The sequence below is a fragment of the Acomys minous genome (assembly GCF_964271855.1).
Source record: "Acomys minous genome assembly, chromosome: 2".
NCBI lineage: Eukaryota > Metazoa > Chordata > Mammalia > Rodentia > Muridae > Acomys > Acomys minous.
This window is the reverse complement of record NC_140484.1, coordinates 115922606-115944394: the sequence shown is the minus strand read 5'-3', so window position 1 is coordinate 115944394 and position 21789 is coordinate 115922606. Positions and strand designations below refer to the sequence as shown.

The 21789-nt window shown below is 43.7% G+C and overlaps 1 protein-coding gene across 3 annotated transcripts in view; it reads left to right on the top strand.

Annotated features, from left to right (window-relative positions):
• BLM (BLM RecQ like helicase) overlaps positions 1-19243 on the top strand; it is an 80418-nt gene extending 61175 nt beyond the window's left edge. For 2 of the 3 annotated variants that reach the window (XM_084772372.1, XM_084772374.1), the window contains 6 exons: positions 2373-2511; positions 7372-7571; positions 8896-9088; positions 12458-12580; positions 15463-15667; positions 18899-19243. In XM_084772372.1, the coding sequence (XP_084628498.1) occupies positions 2373-2511; positions 7372-7571; positions 8896-9088; positions 12458-12580; positions 15463-15667; positions 18899-19076 (1038 nt within the window). In that variant the 3' untranslated portion in view covers positions 19077-19243. Of the gene's footprint in view, positions 1-2372; positions 2512-7371; positions 7572-8895; positions 9089-12457; positions 12581-15462; positions 15668-18898 lie in introns of those variants that run through there. The other variant, XM_084772373.1, reaches the window with a different exon arrangement.
• The last annotated feature ends 2546 nt before the right edge of the window (positions 19244-21789 follow it).

The window sequence follows — 21789 nt, the reverse complement described above, 5'->3', positions numbered from 1 at the left end:
TGGCTCACAACCATCTATAATGAGATCTGGTGTCCTCTTTTGGCTTGCAGGCAGGATATTGTATACATAACAAATAAAGAAATCTTTAAAAAATAAAAAAATAAATAAATAAAAGTACTGGGATTAAAGGCGTGTACTACTACGCCTGGTTTAGCAGGATATTTTAAATTCAACTATAAGCTATATTTAAAGATATTCTCAAAACAGTAGTAGTAATAGTATTATGTTTGAAAATTATGTGTTTCTTTAACTATAAAGAATGAAAACAACGCCGGGCGTGGTGGCGCACCCCTTTAATCCCAGCACTTGGGGAGGCAGAGGCAGAGGCAGGTGGATCGCTGTGAGTTCGAGGCCAGCCTGGTCTACAAAGCGACTCCAGGACAGCCAAGGCTACACAGAGAAACCCTGTCTTGAAAAACCTAAAAAAAAAAAAAAAAAAGAATGAGAACAACATGATGGTATAAATCTCAGCAGTTCAGAGACTGAGTCAAGGAAGATAGAGAATTTAAGTCCAACGTGGGGCTACGTAGTGAGATGATGTCAAGGAGGAGGATGACGACAACAACATGGCTTCTGGATAAGTGTAATATAGCCCTGGAGACTGTTAGATTCATTCATTCAGCACTTAGCTTATGGCAATTTCACACACACGCACAATCACCCTGGTGCTGAGACTTGGTCCTAGGACCTCAAGCATATTAGGCAAGTGATCTACGAAAGAACTTAATTCCCAAGCCCTCGCCCTTTTTATTTTATTTTTAAAAAGATAACATCTTTAGCCAGGCAATGGTGACACACGCTTTTAATCCCAGCACTCGGGAGGCAGGTGGATCTCTGAGTTCAAGGCTAGCCTGGTCACCTGGTCTACCACGTGAGTTCCAGGACAGCCAAGGCTACACAGAGAAACCCTGTCTCGAAAAACCAAAAAAAAAAAAAAAAAAAGGAGGAAGAAGGAAGCTAGCTAAACATGAGCCAACAAGCAGTGTTCTTCTAATTGTTCCTGCTCTGACCTCTCTCAGTGATAGACACACCTGTAAACAAGAATAAATCCATTTTTCCCCCTAAGTTACATTTGTCAAACTGTTTTATCACAGCCACAGAAATCAACCTAAAATAGTAACACAGGTTGTCCTAGAACTCACAGTGTAGCCTCAAGTCTGCAGTGTTCCTTCTTCCTCAGACTGCCACGAATTGATATTACAGGCATTGAGCTATTACACCTGGCTAATACTTCATGTTATAGTATTTATAATGCCCCGCTGTTTACAGACTTTTGCACACTTGCTATATTATTGAAACCACCTTCAGTGTGCTAGGAACACCTAGTGAAGGAAGGCAGGCACGTACTACAGAGTAATACAGAAGTGTTGCTGAAATATGGAGGGCGAGGCGAGCAGGGAGTGAGCTACTCTGTGGAATCTGTAGATTCACTGTTCTTCCTGCCCACTCACCTCAGTTCACTTACTTGTGGAGCACCTGTTCTGACAGGTTCTGTGCTAGGAATTTAGTGGACATGCCAATATGGAGAAATAGGGTAGATGAAGGCAGAAGGATCATCTAGTAATGAAGACTTTAAAAGGTAGGCAAACACTGAAGAAATGAGAAGAGGAACTAAAAGGAAATCATTTAGGAAAGAAGAGATTGTCATGTATGGTGACCCATGTAGTTAATCCCAGCACTGAGGAGGTGGAGCTAGGAGTTCAGGGTTAGCCTGCTCTACATAGTAAGTTCCAGACCAGCCAAAGCTATATATAATGAAACCTTGTAAGCAGAAAACAAAACCAACAAACAATACAATACAATAGCACCAAAGCCTGAAAAGAGATTAGAGAATTTATCAACTGCACTGATGGACAGTGCTTCTCCTCCTAAAGGATGTCACATAAAAGACAGAGCACTCACTGTTCTAGGAGTTGTAACGATGAAGGACTTGTGTTTCCTGCTTGGAGTGCTGGTAGGTGATGAAAGACAAGATATATATCTGAAGCAATAGCAACACAGCCCTAATTATTGTAGAATTTAAGAATGAGCCTTTGAAACTTCCTTAGGGTTTTTTTGTTTGTTTGTTTGTTTTTGTTTTTTGTTTTTTTTTTTAGTTTTTCGAGACAGGGTTTCTCTGTGTAGCCTTGGCTGTCCTAGACTCACTTTGTAGACCAGGCTGGCCTCGAACTCACAGTGATCTGCCTGCCTCTGCCTCCTGAATGCTGGGATTACAGGCGTGCATGCACCACAACACCTAGCAAAACTTCCTTTGTTTTTAATCTTCATTTTAGTGTGGAAACAAATTATAAGTCTTACCATAGTTAATATTAAGCTCTAGTAACCAGGGTCTCATTTTAATTATAACAGAAGATAGTTTATTTTATCCATAGGATTATAAAACAAAAGATGTGACGGATGACGTGAAAAATATTATAAGATTTGTTCAAGAACATAGTTCATCACCAGGAACAAGAAATATAGGTCCTTCTGGAAGATTTACTCTAAACATGCTGGTCGACATTTTCTTGGGTAAGTTATCTACTGTGTGTTTGAATTATATCAGTTAAAATTAAACATCTAAAGAAGTGATTACAAGTGGATATAAAAAGTCACTAAGAGCTGGGCATGGTAGCCGATCACTGTGAGTTCCAGGCCAACCTGGTCTGCAAAGCAGGTCCCAGACAACCAAGACTACACAGAGAAAACTTGTCTCAAAAAAATAAAAAGGAAAAAAGTTTATTCTCTTGGCCGGGCGGTAGTGGTGCACGACTTTAATTCCAGCACTTGGGAGGCAAAAGCAGGCAAATCTCTGTCTACAGAGTGAGCCCTAGCCCAGAGAAATACTGTCTTTCAAAACCCAAAAAAAAAAAAAAAAGAAAGAAAGTCATTGAAGAGAGTTTTTACATTACAATAGAACTAACAAGATGGCACAAAGACTGAGTTTGATATTCTTAACCTCCAAAAGGAAACCCTTGTGGGCCAGGCAATTGCAGAACTCAGGAGGCAGAGGCAGGCAGAACTCTTTAGTTTGAGGCCAGCCTGGCTACGTAATGAGTTCCAGGACAGCCTGGGCTACTCAGACCGAAAGAAAGAAAGGAAAGAAGAAAGAGAGAAAGAAAGGATTCCAAACTTGAGCTGGGGAGGCAGCTCAGTGGATAAAGTGCTTGCTGCTGCAATAGGCATGAGGATCTGAGTTTGGGTCCCAACACTATGTAAGATCTGGGCACACCAGTACTTGCCTATAAGCCCTAGTGATGGGGGTGGGGGGTGGGGGTGATGGGCAGATCCCAGGAGCTTGCCAGCTAGCCACAGTAGTAAAAATGAAGAGCTTCAGATAGAGACTTAACTTTAACCTCTCTTGCATGCGTACATACACGCAAGCATGCTTCCCTGAGCTTCCCCATCCAGAAGCCTACCTACTTGGTGAGCTCCAGGGCAGTGAAAGACCCTGTCTCAAAAAGGAACAGGTAGACAGCAGCTGAGGTACAGAACCCACGCCTGCCCTCTGGCCTCTACACACATACACAAACATATGCACACAGATGAATAATGATGCAAAAGATAATAATGGTAGTAAAGCTTATGCATTTGAGTGAGTCAAGTATGAGTTGCTTAGAGCACTACCTGTAAATTGTCTTTCTATTTGTTTGTTTGTTGGTTGGTTGGTTGGTTGGTTTATTCGAGACAGAGTTTCTCTGTGTCATAGCCCTGACTGTCTTGGACTTACTTTGTAGAACTCACAGTGATCTACCTGCCCCTTCCTCCGGAGAGCTGGAATTACAGGCATGCACCACTGCACCTGGCCCATTTAAATTTTTAAATTTTTATGTATGTATTTTGGCTGCATATGTGGTTGTGTATCATTTGCATTCCTGGTGCCCATAGAGGGTAGAAGATAGCAGTGGATCCCCCAGAAGCTAGAGTTACTGACAATTGTAAAGCCACTATGTGAGTGCTGGAATTCAAACCCAGGTCCTCTGGAAGAACAGCCACCACTCATAACTGCAAAACCATCTCTCCTGTGCCCCATTTTAAGTGTGGATGTGGGAGACAGGGTTGTTTGTTGGTGTAGCGGTATGCACACATGTGTAGAGACCAGGAAAGGGAGACAGAGCCCCTTGAGCTAAGTTACTGGCAGTTGTATGCCATCCACTGTGGTTGCTGGAAACTGAAGTTGGTTCCTCTGCAGGAGCAAGTGATCTTAAAAGCTGAGCCATCACCTGGGTGTGGTGGCGCACACCTTTAATCCCAGCACTAGGGAGACAGAGGCAGGTGGATCTCGGTGAGTTCAAGGCCAGCCTGGTCTACAAAGCAAATCTAGAACAGCCAAGGCTACACAGAGAAACCCTGTCTCAAAAAAAAAGCTGAGCCATCTTTCTAACACACAGCATCTAATTTAAGATGGCGCCCTGTCTTTTCTGCTTGAGGCTCTACTAAAGTGACAGTAAAGAAACAGAAAGCAGGGAGTGGTGGCATACAGATCTAGGCACAGCACCCAGGAGCCTGAATTGGAAGAAGCAAGAGTCTGAGGCCACCTTGGGCTGTATAGCAAGACCCTGTCCTAATGGGGAGGAAATGGTAAGGCAGTTAGAATATGGGCTTTGTGTACATCTTAGTAGGGGATGGGGAGCTTAGGGGCAGCAGCTGACGTAGGTAGACAGTGAGCGCTTAGGCTGCTAGAGGAGAGAGACGGTAGTTTATGACAGTGGCCTAACGTGAGGTGTGGAGATCTCTCCTCTCTGCTTATGAGATCAGCCTTCCCTGGTTTTTTGTTTGTTTTTGTTTTTTGTTTTCATAGCAACTTGATGAAAAGTGAGTTTATTGGGGGGAGCCTTTCTTTTTTGGCAGACAATGGATTTTAGGAATTTAAATGCCTTCTGCTCAAATTTTTATGCCATGGAGGCATATTGGGACTTAAGAGACAATCTTGAATACTTTAGAAAGATAAAAAGATGCAAAAGCCAGACTGGCATTATTAGGTGACTATCTGTAACCCTTGAGACTAAAAGACTAAAAAAAGAAAGTAAGTGCTATTGCTGGAGTGCACCGTGGCACTGACCTGAGGTCCCAGTAGAAGTACTGGTAGATCTCTGTGAGTTCGAGGCTAGCCCAAGCTACACAGTGTGAGACCCTGTCTCTGAATAAGTAAATAAATGTACAATAAGTAAGAATAAAAAGTATGGGGCTGCTTCCAGTGGTCATACAGTAGTAGGAAGTGGGGTGGCCAGGAGCTCTGTCTAACGGTGCAAACACAATCCATAGATGACCCACAGTGTGTCTTTCACAGCATGAGTGGGTGTTAGTGGGAAGATACCAGGTAGTAATTCCCAGGAATAGCGGGCGGGGCATGCCTGTAATTACAGAGGCAGAGACAGGAAGATCACCACAAGTTCAAAGCTAATCTTGTTTATATTTTGAGTTTCAAACCATCTGAGGTTGTGTAGCAAACTGTCCCAAAAATTTTTTTGAATCCTGGGTATGGTGGTACACAACTTTTGTCCCAGCACTTGAGAGGCAAGAGGCAGGCAAATCTCTACAAGTTTGAGGCCAGCCTCATCTACATAGTAAGTTACAAACCAGTGAAAACTATAAAGTAAGACCCTGTCTTTTTTTAAAAAAAAGAAAAAAAAGAAAGAAAAGAAAGAAATTGTGCCTACATGATGGCACACGCCCTTAATTCCAGAATTTAGGGAGGCAGAGGAAGGCAGGTATCTGAATTCGAGGCCAGCCCAATCTACAAAGTGAGTCCAGCATAACCAGTGCTACACAGAGAAACCCTGTCTCTAAAAACTAAAAATTATGGCCTAGAGTGCTGGCTCAGCGGTTAAGAGTACAGACTGCCTTTCCAGAGGACCCTGGTTCAATTCCCAGCACCTACATGGCAGCTCCCAACTGTCTGTAACTCTAAGAGATGACACCGGGGGCTGGTGAGATGATGGCTCAGTGGTTAAAAGCACTTTCTGCTTTTCCAAAGGACCCAGGTTCAAGTCCCAGCACCCACATGTCAGCTTACAACCATCTGTAACTCCAGTTCCAGGGATTCTGACACCTTCATACCAGTGCACATAAAATAAATTTTTTTAAAAAAGAGAGAGATGACACCAACAGATATACATGTAGGCTAAACACCAATGCACATAAGAAAAATAAATAAATTTTTTAAAAAACAAAACATAAGTATATAAATAAAAATTTTAATTTTTTTTTAACTTTAAAAAATCATGTTAAGCCCGTCGTAGTGGTACACACCTTTAATCCCAGCACTAGGGAGGCAGAGGCAGGTGGGTCTGTGTGAACTTGAGGCCATCCTGGTCTACAAAAGCAAGTCCAGGGCAGCCAATGCTACACAGAGAGACCTTGTCTCAAAAACAAAACAAAAACAAAAATGTTAAGTTGAAAGTGTCACTGTGCTGATCTCAGAAGACAGGAGAAAGGGGCAGAACTTCTTCATCCTCACCTCTTATGAGATCTGGTGAGATATTAGGTTTTGGTTTTGGTTTTGGAATTTGGGTATGCTTTATCAGAGTGTAAGAGTATGTACAGACTTAAATATGTGCTTTATAAGCAAATGGATATTTAAATAACTAGGACCAAAAATGGTATTTAGAAAACTGATCCAGAGGCTCAGTGATAGAGCTAGTGTAAGCTAGACTCTTTGGTTCAGCCTTAGCACTGGAAAAAAATGTCAAAGGTTCTTTGAGGGCCAGCAAGGTAGCTCAGTAGTGAAGATGCCTGTTGCCCAGCTGACAACTTGAGTTTAGTCCCTGGGTCCCACATGGTTGAGAGAAGCAGCTTCTCCAAGGTTGTCCTCAAACCTCCAAAACAGAAGCCTTGGGACATGTGTGCACACAGTAAATAAAACATAATTTTTAAAAATTCTGTGAGCTGAGTATGGTGGCAACAAAGAAATGTTGTGTAACTTTGTCAGTAATGCACAGAGATATGAAGTGTAACAGTAGTATTAGCTGTTAGCACTTACTTGAGTTCTTTCTTTGCTCCATTTTTCTAATATAATTTTATAAGTTGTGAATGCAACATTTTGATATAACAAGCTTAATTTTGCTGTGGTTTTTTAACAACATGTGTTATAAAACAAGGAAAAACAGAAGAAGCCAGGGGCTGGTGTGGAATTCAAGCTCAGTGTGCACAAGGTGCTGGCTTCTGCCCCTTAGTACTAAGAGAAAAAGACATGCAACCACAGAAACCCTGGAATTCTCCTCAGATGTGCTTGTAATTCAGAAATGTGGGTCTGTTTGTGCTGTGGGGTTTCCTGTGGAACAGATGATCCCTTCTGTTTGTCCAAAGATGTCCTTGCATGACTTTTTAGCCTCTTCTGTCTGAATAATGATGCGTCTATACTTACTCATCAACCTTTTTGAACCTCATTAGGGAGTAAGAGTGCAAAGATTCAGTCGGGAATATTTGGAAAGGGATCTTCCTATTCACGACACAATGCCGAAAGACTTTTTAAAAAGCTGATCCTAGACAAAATTTTGGATGAAGACCTATATATCAATGCTAATGACCAACCAATCGCCTATGTGATGCTAGGAACTAAAGCCCAAAGTGTGCTAAATGGCCACTTGAAGGTAAGGTATTTTAAACACACACTTTGCTGTCTCTGTGAGTGCACCATAATATATCATGACAGAGTTTGTTGTCCTTACTTTAGGTACTAAATTTACATATATATTCCCTCAGGAACATATTGTGTTCTTAAGTGGAAAGAGATTTTTTAAATTGAACCAATTAATATGATATTTGTCAAAATGAATTTAATAGATACTCAACCTACTAAATCTTCCTAAATTCCTTAAATAAGTACATGTGGGCTGGCAAGTGGGTAAAGGGACCTACAGGACAAAAGAGAGAGAGGACTCCTGTAAATTGTCTTTTATATACACCATGGTGTGCCTGTGTGTATATGTGCATACACACACACACGTAGATAAAAAGGAAAAAAATAAATAAGTATTTATCAAGAGATGCTCTCATGTACTAGGTCCTGGCAATGAAAAATGCACACCCTTGTTCTCAAAAGGGTATAAAAGTACAATTTTTCTGTGCCCACCCTAGCTATGAATAATGACAAGGAGACCTATTATATTTATTAAAATCTTTAGTACTTGCATGCCGGGCATGGTGGCGCATGCCTTTAATCCCAGCACTCACAGAGGCAGGTGGATCTCTGTGAGTTCGAGGCCAGCCTGGTCTACAAAGCAAGTCTACACCGAGAAGTCCTGTCTCGAAAAAAACCCAAAAACCTTTAGGTACTGTAGCTGGGCAGACACTCAGCTATTCCAACCCAACAATAATGGCCTGGCCCTACTTCCCCGCCATGTAGCCCGTTATCTGCCATCTTAGTCTTTACCCATGTTCTGAAACACTCTCTCTGGGCCCAGAAGTCCCACCTTATCCTCTTCTGCCCAGCTATTGGCTGGGTATTGGGGGGGGGGGATGTTAGCTCTTTATTTGACCAATCAGAAGGTGATGGAGAACAATGTTTACAACACTTCAAGACAGATGCTTCATAATAGTTACAATGCCAAAATCTGGCCTGCAACCAGATCTCTGGGTTCAGAAATTGGCATTTGAATACACAGTGCACAAAAGCATCCTCCAGCAAGGGGTGTTACTACCTTTGGAGGGAAAGAAATACAAGCATAGACAGCATGACTCAGCAGGTAAAGGTGCTGCCATTCAAGCCTGGCTACCTGAGTTTGATCCCAGAACCCAGGTGGAAGGAAAGAGCTGACTCCACAGTGTTGTTCTCTGACCTCTACACATTTGCCATGACACACATCCATACTCATATATATACACACACACAAGTCAAACACTGAAAAAGAAAACCTTCCTTGGTTATAAGTATGCTTCTGCTCAACGCTCTGAGTGCTTTTTCTTATCACTAAGGTGGAATTCATGGAAACGGAAAATACAAGCAGTATGAAAAAACAAAAAGCTCTAGTAGCCAAAGTATCCCAGAGAGAAGAGGTAGTTAAGAACTGTCTTGGAGAACTTACAGAAGTCTGCAAATTGCTGGGCAAAGTTTTTGGTGTTCATTACTTCAATATTTTTAATACAGCCACACTCAAGAAGCTTGCAGGTAAGAGCCTGTGTGCCTTGCTCTTCTGACCCAAATTAATTTGTTGCTGTTGAGACAGGGTTTCACCATGTCACCCTGACTGGCCTAGATCTCACTTTGTAGGCCAGGCTGGCCTTGAACTCACAGAGGTCTGCCTGCCATTGCAAGTCTTGATCTATTTTAATTTATTTAATTATTTTGAGTTTAAGCTCTTTCTTGAGGTAAAAATATTTAAGATATATACAGTTCAGATATGTGCTATAATTTTAATTTTATGCTTTTCTGTAAAGCTGAATGGATGTGAGGATATGAATAATTGCCTTCTGTAAAACCAGATGTCAATTATTTGTGCAGTTTGCCTTCCTTCGTGATGTTCAGCTATTTCTGTGCAAGGGCTTTGCAATGAGGAGCTAAACATGAAAGAAACTGTCTTAGGCTTCTTTGCATCTGGATCTATAATGCTTCTGTGTCTTTAGTTAGGAAATATCTGCTGATCTGAGTGATTTGCATGGGCTGAGATAGCTTAGCCCAGAATTTCAGTGCTAAGTTCTCTGGAAAAGAAGTTGTTGTTGTAATCAACTGCTGTATGTTCCTTCTGTGCTCCTCCTTCATGAAACCGCATCATCATCCTCTCTCTGGTCCGTTCCCATCCTACCGTCAAATCACTCTTCTATCCGGGACCTGTGCCTTTGCTGTCCCTTGTATCATCACTGCTATCCCCAGTCTGCGATTTGGTTTGAGGTTTTTGTTTTATTTTATGCTGCTGTTGTGCTGGGAATTTGACCCTGATCCCCATGGATGCTAAGCACTGGCTCTACTGCTAAGCTACAGCCGCACCTAAGCATTCTATTCTAATACGCGTGCTTTTTTGATGACACCAGAAGATGTCAACAGAAGGTTGCACATCTCAGTAACAAAAATGTAATACTGCTTTATTGACTCTAAGCATCTTTTTTAGGTCATTTAAAACACTCAGTGTTGCATGCAAGAAAACTATGAAATATGGTCATTTCTCAAAGACAAATACTTTATTAATGCTAAATTTATTACCTAGAACTTGACCTTATTGCATTTCTACATTTACAACATTTTTATGCTAATATGTCCAGTGTGCGTGTGTGTGAAAACCAGAAGACAATCTCATGTGTTGTTCTTCAAACACCATGTACTTTTTTTTCCACAGTGGTCTTTCACTAGGACCTGGGTCTAGATAATTAGGCTAGGCTAACTGTCCAGTAAACCCCAGGGTCTTTCTGTCTCTACACCCCCAAGCACTGGAATTATATGCCCAGCTTTCACACTGGTGCTAGTAACCAAACTTTGATCCTCGTGCCTTGCAGCAAGCACTGTACTTACTAAGCCATCCTTAGCCCCAATAGTCTTTCATATAGTTAAACTCTGTGATGTACCAATAACAATAAGTTTGTTGGCCTGGTAACTTTTGGGGGTTGGTTGAGTTTTGTTTTTTAGATTTTTGTTTGTTTGTTTTTGTTGTTGTTGTTTTGGTTTTTCCAGACAGAGTTTCTCTGTGTAGCCTTGGCTGTCCTGGACTCTCATTGTAGACCAGGCTTGCCTTGAACTCACAGGGATCCACCCTGCCTCTGCCTTCCGAGTGCTGGGATTAAAGGCATGAGCCACTACCACCCAGCTTCTCCCCCCTTCCCACCCACCACCCCCACACCCCCACCCCCAAGACAGGATTTCTCTGTGTAACAGAGCCCTGGCTGTCCTGGACTCACTTGTAGACCAGGCTGGCCTTGAACTCACTGCCTCTGCCTCCTGAAGGCTAGGATAAAATTCAAGCACCACCGTACCTGGCAACAATACTAATTATTAATAGCTGTACTTAAGGTTTCATGCTTACAGGCATAAGTGAGTACAGCACAGCTGCAGTTTGTTCAGCAGTACTCATAAGACTCTTCTTGACTTCAGAAATGCAATATTTTAACAGTGTAAGCCACGCCTGTAATCCCAGCACTTGGAGAGGCAGAGGCAGGTGGCTCTCTGTGAGTTCAAGGCCAACCTGGTCTACATACTAAGTTACAGGATAGTCAAGGCTACACAGAAAGACCCTGTCACCAAACAAACAACAACAAAAAACAGTGGGAAGCTGTCTTGAAACACCAACACACACACACCCTAAAAAATATTACGGAAGTATGTGAGTTAGAATCAGTAAAAAATGGTGATTTTTCCTTAATGTGGTTTCCTAACAGATCTCCCTAATTCCAGATGTGAGCGTGGTGTGTTTTTAATTTTAATGTTCCCAAAACCACTAAAGCTACAACAGTTCACTGGACACAATACAGTCAAGGGTCATCTCCTTTCTTCTCCCACCAGCCCTCTTCAGGAAACTGCTGCTCTATCCCACAGTCTGCCGCTTTCCCTCTAAACATAGGAATGAGGAGGAATCACAGACTAGAAAGGATCTGAAATCCACCCTCTGCTCCAGTCAGAGGTGTAGGGATTAGCACCCCCTCGCTCTCCAAAGCTAGCACTCTTGGCCTCAGAACAAATCCAAGCTTTCTTGATCTCTACCACTGCATCTGGCTTGCTCCATTCTTCTTCCTTCAGAGCCACTAAGTCCCCCTTTCCACTCTTTCCATACAGTAGCTACAGTGACCTTTAAACCACAGACTTGTGCAGCCATAGATGCATATGCTACCTCTGCAGAGCACTCCAGATTCCACTTGTGGCTTCATCCTACATGGGACTGACCAGATTAAGAATAAGCCAGGGCTGGGGCAGCATCTATGTAATGTGTCTCTCAAGATGGTGTGTGCATGTCTGCAGTGTAAGGAAAGAGTCAGAGCTAGAAATAGAATGTGAGGGCTGGAGAGATAGCTCAGAGGTTAAGAGCACTGCCTGCTCTTCCAGGGGTCCTGAGTTCAATTCCCAGCAATCACATGGTGGCTCACAGCCATCTATAATGAGATCTGATGCCCTCTTCTGATGTGCAGGTGTATATGGAGGCAGAACACTGTGTATGTAATAAATAATTTAAAAAAAAAAAAGAAATAGAATGTGAGCGTTTGTAACAAATACAGGACATCAGTCTTGCAGCTAGACAAGTCTTGGCAATGGGGACAGTGGACAAAATCTGATTGTGCTAAAAGTCTGAGCACACAGCACAGATCCCTCTCTCTAGTTTTCCCCAAGCACCTGGCTGTTTCCCACCCACTTACCTTGGCATCTGTACCTTTGCTGCTGAAATTTGACAATGGGTCCTGCCCCCTGGCCTAACTTTACCTTTGAGGAAATTCCCCATGTGCCTGGTGCCCAGCAATAGTTGGCTTTTAACAAACATGAGCTAAATGAGTGGATGCACATGAATTCAGTGGTTTTTCTATGAGTAATAATTTAAATTCTTAATTTTATGTCCACACACAGAATCTTTATCTTCTGATCCTGAGGTTTTGCTTCAGATTGATGGTGTTACTGAAGACAAGCTGGAAAAATATGGTGCAGAAGTGATTCCAATATTACAAAAATACTCAGAATGGACATTGCCAGGTTCAGTATCCCACCAAACCTGCTTTCTAAAAGCCTATTTTAATGTTAAGCTTTGTATCTCACTGAATTGGAATTAGGTAGTTAATTCACCCTACACCTGTCACACTGACGTTCATGTCCTAGAAGCACCCCCTGGGAGCCTGACAGGCATCTCCAGGGAAGCCAGTCATTAAACCTGCTAATGGAGCACAAAAGGGAACCTCTGGGCCCATGGGCCTACACATTGTTGTTCTGGTAAGGCAAGGAGTCACCTCGCTGTGTGAGTCTTGGCAGGACACCAGCAACCTCTGTGTGCTTCAGTGTCCTTATCTAAGGAAGGAGCATGTTATCTAACAAGCTTGTCTAAGATAACATGTAAGAGTAGAGCGTAAATGCTTTGGGGAATGAGCATGTCCTTGGAATGCTCTTGTCATCAGAAGAGCCTGACAGCGTTAGGTCTGTCTTGTGACGCTCCTCACAAGCCCTGGTGCTGGTATGGAAGTCACTTACTGAGGGAAACTGAGAACAAAAGGGTATTGTTATTGTTATAGGGATAGTAAAGGACAGACAGGGTGTGCTGTCCATTGTGTGTCATGCAGGAAGTTATCCTCCCTAGCAGACCTGTTGGGGACCAAAAGGCTTGTTTGGCTTATACATCCTCAATCATAGTCCATTGAGGGAAACCAAGGCACGAGCTGAAGCAGAAGCTGTGAAGGAACGTTGCTTACTTGCTGGCTTACTCCCCGCTTGGCTTGCTCAGCCTGCCATCCCACAGTCCTCAGGACCGCCTTCCCAAGGACAACGTGGCTGAAGGTGGGCTGGGGGCCTCCTCTTCACCAGTCAAGAAAATTCAAGCCAGGCAAGAAAATTCAAGCCAGGCAGTGTTGGCACACACCTTTAATCCCAGCACTTCGGAGGCAGGAGCAGGTGAAACTCTGAGTTCTAGGCCAGCCTAGTCTACAGAGCAAGTTCCAGAGCAGCCAGGGCTACACAGAGAAACCTTGTCTCAAAAAACTAAAAATGAAAAGAAAATGCCCCAGGACTGCCCATAGGCCAATCTGAGGGGGGCACTCTCCCAGTTGAGGGCCCCTCTTCTCAGATGATTCTAGCCTATGTCAAATTGACAAGAACTAACCAACACACCTGTCAAACTCATTGTTTCTGTACCTCTAATAAGCTGGATTAGAAAAGTCTTCTAAAAACTAATGGAAATGTGAACAAGGTGAAAAATGAGCATGTATGTCAAGCTCTTCACAGTATTTGTTTTGTTTTGGGGCAGGGGATGTTTTGTTTTGTTTTGTTTTGTTTTGTTTTGTTTTGTTGAGACACGGTTTCTATGTGTTACCCTGGAACTCTGTAAAACAGGCTGGCCTCGAAATCAAGAGATTCCGAAGTTCCACCTGCCTCTGCCTCTCAAGTGCTGGGATTAAAGGTGTGGGCCACAGCCACCTGGCTCACAGCATTTTCTTAATCCATTTAACAAAGTGTTAAGAAATGAGGTTTTCAGGCCGGGCGGTGGCGCACGCCTTAATCTTAGAATTTCAGAGGTAGAGGCAGGTGGATCACTGAGTTCAAGGGCAGCCTGGTCTACACAGCGAGTCCAGGACAGCCAAGGCTACACAGAGAAACTGTCTCAAAAAACGAACAAAAAAAGAAATGGGTTTTCATAAATTCCTTTATATAGTAATTCAATAAAAGATATGTTCTGAGCCGAGCGTGATGGCGCACTCCTTTAATCCCAGCATTCAGGAGGCAGAGGCAGGTGGATCTCCGTGAGTTTGAGACCAGCCTGGTAACTAGTTTGGAGGGGACTTAACTGATTTGAACTTTACCTTTGAGTTAGGCAGAATGGCGCAAACCTTTAATCTCAGCACTCAGGAGCCAGGGGCAGGTGGAACTCTTGATTCTGAAGCCAGCCTGGCCTACAGAGTGAGTTCTAGACCAGCCAGGGCTACATGATGAGATTCTGTCTGAAAAGTATGAAAATAAAAAGCAGTGCACTTCACCTGTAGTTTTGCTGCCTCCTCCTCCACCACCTGCTTTCCAGGTTAGGAGAGTGCAGCTCATCTGGACAGACAGACCTCTGTGTGACATTAGAGAGGTTTCAGCTTTTCGGGTGCCTTAAGATGCAAATACTGACAGAAATTACTTTCTCCCTTGCAAGTGTATGTTTTCACTCAGGCCACATTCCTGTTTAATTCGTGAAGCGTTCATAACAATTATATAAAGAAATGGTTTATGTCTACAAGAAGTAAAATATAGTACTGAATTTCCCAGTGTGTTTATTAAGAGACTTTTGCTTAAAGATGAGGGAGAACATACTTTGTTGCCTTCTTTATATTGGACTTCCTTTCTCAGCAAGTTTAAATGATAATAAAGTTGGCTGACACTGATGGCAGCCTTTACTTCAAATCACAGGGATCGGCTGCACAATAGGCTTCATGCAGCAGAGTGTGAACTTGAGTTAAGTTAAAAATTATGGCAGAATTTTTTGCTGTTGTTTTGTTTTTTGTTTTATTTTTGGTTTTCATTTTTTGCTTGTTTGTTTGCTTTTGGTTTTTGTTTGTTTGTTGTTTATTTTGAGACCGGGTTTCTCTGTATACCCCGGCTGTCCTGGACTCACTCTATAAACCATGCAGGCTTTGAACTCACAGAGGTCTGCCTGCCCCTGCCTCCTCAGTGCTGGGATTAAAGGCCTGCACCACCTTGCCCAGCTGAAAATTTTAAGTAATGAACTGTTATTCTTTTTCATTAAATATAAATTGCCATTGAACACAGTTGAGCTTTTCAAAATAGAAATGTTTGGTTCCTGCTGAGTTACTGAATTTATACAACAGAAAAGCAACTAGTATTGGGCTCCTAATCCAGGGTCACTTGCAAACGTCTGCATTTTCTGTTTGTAGCTGAGGACAGTTCCCCAGGCAGAAGCCTGATGGGCAGCAGAGGCACGGGAAGGAGCAGCCCAGATGAAACTGAGGAGGAGGAAGCACCTGTATCTTCTCACTACTTTGCAAATAAAACTAGAAATGAAAGGAAGAGGAAGAAAATGCCAGCCTCCCAAAAGCCCAAGAGGAGAAGAACTAGTTATGGTGGCTTCAGAGCAAAGGGGTATGTATGATCTTTGATGTCCTTTGCAGCATCAGGTGGAAGGGGGGTAAGGACAAAAGTGCACGGAACTACTCTAGGTTGCTTTAAAGTACTTACTGAAATTACCATTATTAGTTAATAGATTGATAGTTAAGACCCAAACCAAAATAAAAACATGGCTTAAGATTTCGAAAGTAATTTAATTTGCAAATACTTTTCAAACTTGGAATTTTTTTCAGACTTGGAATTTTTGTTTGTTTTGAGGTAATTGCTCTTCTTAAAGTACTTTTCCACCAAAAATACATTGAATAAATAACAGAGGACTATGTGTCCTCCAGGTTTTTGTGAGTCTGCAAGTGTTTGCTACACTCCCTCTGGCTGCAGGATTCTGTCTTTGCAACAGGGTCTCATGGAGCACAGCCTGGTAAACTTGGTTTATAGCCAAAGATGACCCTGAGTTTACATTCCTGCCTCTACCTCCCAACTGCTGAGAGTACACATGGCAACACACCTGGCTCCTGCACTGCCTCCTACATACTAAATCAGCACAGCCAGCCCGGCTACTGCCCCGCCCTCCCTGGAGGTTGGGCCTCCTAGCCTTGACAGGATAGCTGAGCTGAGACTACACTGGGGAAATCCAAAGGCTGGGAGACCAAGGAGTGTGTAAGAGATTTCTGTCTTCCCTTTGCTTGTCTTTGGGCTACAACATGTCTACACAGGGAGAAGCAAAGGTAGAATGGCCAGGTCTTGGCAGCAGGCTTTTTTTCCACAACTGAACTGTGTCCAACAGCCCCTTTCCCCACCTCTGCCACATGGCCTTCACCTTCTTCCTTGCATCTTTGCCTTCAGCCTGGAGGTGGTTGTCCCCAATGACTGCATACTGTAACAGCATTGCTTAGGAAAGGAGAGGCAAGGCTGCAGTGGCTTTTGCAAGCTGTGTGTGTGCGCGTTTGTAGTTTTTCTACCTCTTCTTCTGAATGATGAAAACAAGGTTGAGTCGGGGGAAGAGAAAGGAAGGCAATATCACTAAATTGTCATTTCTTGTTAAATCCATAAACAGAACTCTTACATGTGCTAACCCTTCTGCCAGCATACAGAATTAAAGACATTCGGAAACAGTGGTTTAATTTTGTGGCTTTGAATGCGCAAGTGACCATCAGATATTCTTCAGTGAGGACATTTTCTCATTTCCTTCATTTATTCCTCTCCCTTGGGAAGTACTCATTTCCTTTCCTTAGTTGCTTGCAGAGCATGAGACCTTAAAAAGCTTCGGGTCCAACCCCCTTGGGTTTAAGGTGGGGAAACTGGCCTATGTGGGAAGGGCTTGCCTGAGGCCAGTGTCACCTGGTCAGTTTCAGAGGTGGGAGTGGACACTGGCCCAGCAGGACCGCTCAGAGTGCTTTCACTTGTGTGCATCTGTGGACACTCCTTGAAAATGTGGGCAATCTGTCATCTGGATTTTGCTTGTTAGAAGATAGGATGCCAACACTGTTCATTGCTGCTGGCTCCTTTATTTAATTTTCACAGCATTTGTGAGAAAGAAGCTCTTTGCGGTGTCACCTGCAATCTAATTTAATAAGGAATGAAATTCATACTTAAACCAGGCATGAAGGGCCATGCCTATAACCCTAGCACTTAGGAGGTAGGAGGCAGGAAGGTCAGAGTGCAGGATACTGAGCTCAGTGCTACACACGGTCACACACTCCTCCAGTCAGAGGCACAGGCCGAGGCAGACAAACTCTGAGTTTGAGGACAGCAAGGGCTATACAGAGAAACCCTGGCTCGGAAAAACAAAAATAAGTACGTACGTACGTACGTACGTACATACATACATACATACATACATACATAAATACATACATACATACATACATACATACGCACGCCAAAGCCAGTCTGAGCTATATGAGACCCTGTCTCAGAAAACAATATCATAGTGTCCTACAATCATCACCAGTTTCCATGCCAGGTGTAATTAGCCTGTGAGTTTAAGAAGGATTCTCTTCTGCCTGCCAGCTTGGTAACTCTTCACCATCAGCAGCTTCTTTGCATCTGCTCTGGTCCTCTGGGTTTCACAGCCCACCCTGAGGGCGTTTCCAGCCCCCAGGCTGTTCACCTGTGCAGTGGGAGACCACTGGGGCTTACATCTCCTGGCTGACACACAATGAGCCAGGTGTGTTCTGGGTTTTCTGAGTGGGAGGAAAATGTATGAGCTGTTGAAATGGAGGCTGTTGTTGGCAGATTCATTCTGTAAATCAACATAAACAGCGGGGTTTTGCTCCAGGCTTCATTTCTCAGCAGGAAATAAGCATAGGGAAACTTCAGGCTGCTGCTCTTCCAGACCTGCAATAAAATTGTTTTCCCTCCCGCAAGAGCTTTAAAATGTTGAAAAACTCTTTACCTCGCCCCAGCAGAGTGTCCTGGGATGCCACTGACTGTCCTGGATTCTAGAGCTACTGGTGGGCCTCAGTGGGTTTGCAGAGCCTCTGAAGGGCCTGCCCACTATCACTGTAAACCAACTGGCAGGGTGGATTGCTTTTTACTTTATTAAGGGAAAGAAAATTGCTATCTTCAGGTCAGCAAAGAAATGATGTACACCACTCAGTCAGGCTGTGGCAGGGCCCTCTTCCCTCTTTGCATGAGGCAGTGAGCAGGAAGGAAGAGTTGGCAGGTCTTTGGGTATAGGGGCAGCTGCAGGCTACATGGACCTGACATATGCCAGACCACTGCATGAAGCATCTTGGTCCTCCCTAAGGAGCCACATCTGCAGCCTTCCTAGGACAAGGCCACCCAGAGGCTCTACCTTATCCCCACTACCCACAAAGCTCACAACTGTGTCAGTGCCGTCATTCTAGGGTATCTGATGGCCAGAGATTTGCGTCTCTTAGAGATGTCTTCACCTCCTTTTTTGTCAGAATAGATCCAGAGGATTCTGACTGTGGGCTGTGGAAGGTGTAACTGAAGAGAGAGGGTCTGTGGCTTGGTCACAGGCCACAGAATTTGAGATACTTTACAAAGACAAATTTAGGGCAGACTTGTGTAGAGGGATAAGGAAACTCACCCTCCCCATGGGGTTTCCAGACAGAAAATGCAGACAACCATAAGACCCAAAAACCATGCTTGTTCTAGAAAATTAACAGACAAAAGACCATTAACTTGGTCTCATTTAGCACCTTAATTTTCTTTTAATTTCCTTTCTTTCTTTCTTTCTTTTTTTTTTTTTTTTTTTTTTTTTTTTTTGCCACATTTTAGGGGCTCTACTACATGGAGAAAAGCATCTTCTAAAAGTAAATTCGCTAGTGTAACTGGATCCAGCTCGGCCTCATCTGCTTTTCAAGCAACATCAACAGCCAGTAGAAAACTGGGGATTATGGCTCCCCCAAAGCCTGTAAGTAGGACATTCCTTAGGCCTTCGTTTGCGTTCTCCTAACAGTACTTCTCAGCACGTGGAGCTTGTTCGGTGGCGTCTGACCGTCTGGGAATGGGAAAGCTGTTAGTCTCATTACAGCATTCCAAGTTTGCACTCCTGTCTATTAACATTTAAATGTATCTCATGCGATGGTTCTTATTTTTAAATAAACATTTTCTTTGCTGCTACTGCAAATGGAGTGGCCACTGTTTCTCAGAGCATCTGTAATGATGGCTGAGTCACCTATCCAAGAGAGATTCTGAGTGTAATATGACACTGAAGCCAAAAGACTGCATGGGACATTGTGAAACTGTAGAACTTCTTGTGTGAGACAACCTCAACAAAAAATCAAAAGACAAATGACAGAGAAAATAGAAATATATTACATAATTCCTATAATATACAAAGAGTACCTATAAATCATTAAGAAAAAGACAGCAGAACAAAGGCTGTGAATAGGCTAGTCTCCACAAAAGAAATTCAAATGGCCCACAAATATGTGAAAAATATCTCCCTAGTTAATTGAAAGTAGCAATTAAAACATGAGGTGCTGTTCTTTTGCCTGTCACATTGTCAACACTAGGACTGGGTACAGTGTCGCACAGTTAGCCAAGAAAATCGCCTGAGCCTACGAATTCAGGGCCAACCTGAGCAATGGAGACATACTCTCTTCTTAAAAAGAAAAAGGATAAACAGACAAAAACAAGAAACAAACAAAGTGTCTTGGCTGTACTAGATGAAAATAGCCAAATAGACTGTGCTTGCAAGAATTATTAATGTTGATGTATTTCCTGGTTTATCTTTTGTGTAATGCCCAACTCTTTGACGTCACTCAGGAGAAGGGAGCTAGCAGCCTGCAGACGGCTGTCCTAAGACTTCAGAACTGAGGTGGGCATGCATCTAGGCTTCGGGATCTCCTGCTTCCTGCTACCTCTGGCTGTTTAGTGGAGAGACTGCACAAATTAGTTAGCTGAGAGCTGTTTGCTTTAATAAACCTTTGAGAGCTGCTGAGCCAGGATTGGAGTTCAGTGAAAAGAAGAAATAAAGAACAAAGTAGCCAAGGTCACCAGGAGAGCTGGGGTCCAACAAGGCCCTGCTGCCACCTTTCCTATAAAAGCAAATCTGCTCTAGGCCAATTGGATTAAGAGTTCAAGGTTACACCATGAATTTGGCCACAGGCTGGGTCATATAAGACCCTGCCTCCAAAATAAAAGTACAGGATAGTCCTCCCAACATCCTGCCTGGAGCCTGGGGAACTTTGACTTGTCCAGAATATAGCAACCACATATGGCAGACACAGGGTTCACTCAGCTCTGGAGAAACATTCTAGGTTGGAGCTGACATAGAAAATGCAGCTGCCTCTGTCCTCCAACTTGGCTTCCATCTGAGCAGATACCCTGGGGAATGCACCATTCCATGTGGGTGACCTCAAGAGGAGACAAGTGACAGTGAAGCTGTCCTGAGCTGAACCCTAATAAGGATGTTCTGTGCAACCATCACCTAAGGGCAGGCAAGAGGCCGGTCCACCAGGAATCTGGAGCCTTCCCCTGGTCACGGTGATAAGGATGCTTGCCTCTTCAGCTTTGGCCAACATCTATGCATACCCCCATGAGGTCCTTATATTCCAAAGAGCTAATAGGTAAGTGACTCCTGGTCCCTTCCAGGACCTCATGGAGGAAACATGAAGAGTCAAGTCTATCCATCCAGCAGCTCGCATCCACTCATCCTGCACCAGCCCTGGGAAGCAGTACATCATACTATCCTTTTTTTATGTAGGAAGCAGAATCCAGAAAGGTTATGTAACTTTCCCAAGAGAAAACCCAGAGAGAGAGAGAGAGAGAGAGAGAGAGAGAGAGAGAGAGGAGCTGGGAAGTCGTAATAAGTAGGGTAACACAGGCCTCTGCCCCAGAGTCCCAGGTTGTATCTTTTTCCTGCTGTAATTAACACAACCCCCTTTCGTTCTCAGAAATGTTCCAGTTAGGACAGTGAATTATATGCGATCCAGGTCTACATGCTCAAGAGTCTCTGTTCTTTCCCTAAGCAATCCAACCTCCCCCATTCTTCCAAAGCCTCGGGGTCCACCTGCCCTGACCTGTTCTGCTCCCTTGCTGCAAGCTCCAGGGACAGCCAGCCTGCAGAATCAGGCAGCACAGCTCAGCTGCAGCTTCTAAACAAGAGGAAATGGAGGCCCAGGGCCCTGGTCTTCTTGAGAAACTGCTGCACCTCCACCTCCCTGAAAGTCTCCCTCCATCTCCATCCTTAGAAAGCTCTAGAAGCCCAGCCAAATCTTCTCCAGCTCCAGGACTGTGTAAGTGGGAACTGCCATAAGCCTGAGAGTCCAGCTCCCAGTCTGGGTGAGAGGCCTCTAGGGCCTGGAGTCTAGGCAGAGGGACAATGGCCTAGAGAGGTTCCCCTACTGAGCTCTAACAGCCTCTTAGTTGACTCCCACAGACCCTCTGTAACCTCCCTGGTGGGAACCAAAGACACAAGTTGGTGAGTCTCACACAGGAGGCAGTTTCTGCCCTGCCCCATATGGTGCTGTGGTTCTCGTGCTTAGCTCCCAGATGCTCTGAGGCAAAGGTTCAGTATCTGCAGCTGTGCAGGACAGAACAAAGTTCCAGACTTTGCAAATATGGGCTTCTAAAACAGGCTATCTCCTGCTTTTTACCTCCCAGTTCATTCAGCTACCTGAGGAGGAGGGAGATACACAGTGGTTGGGGTAGCCTTTGGACCT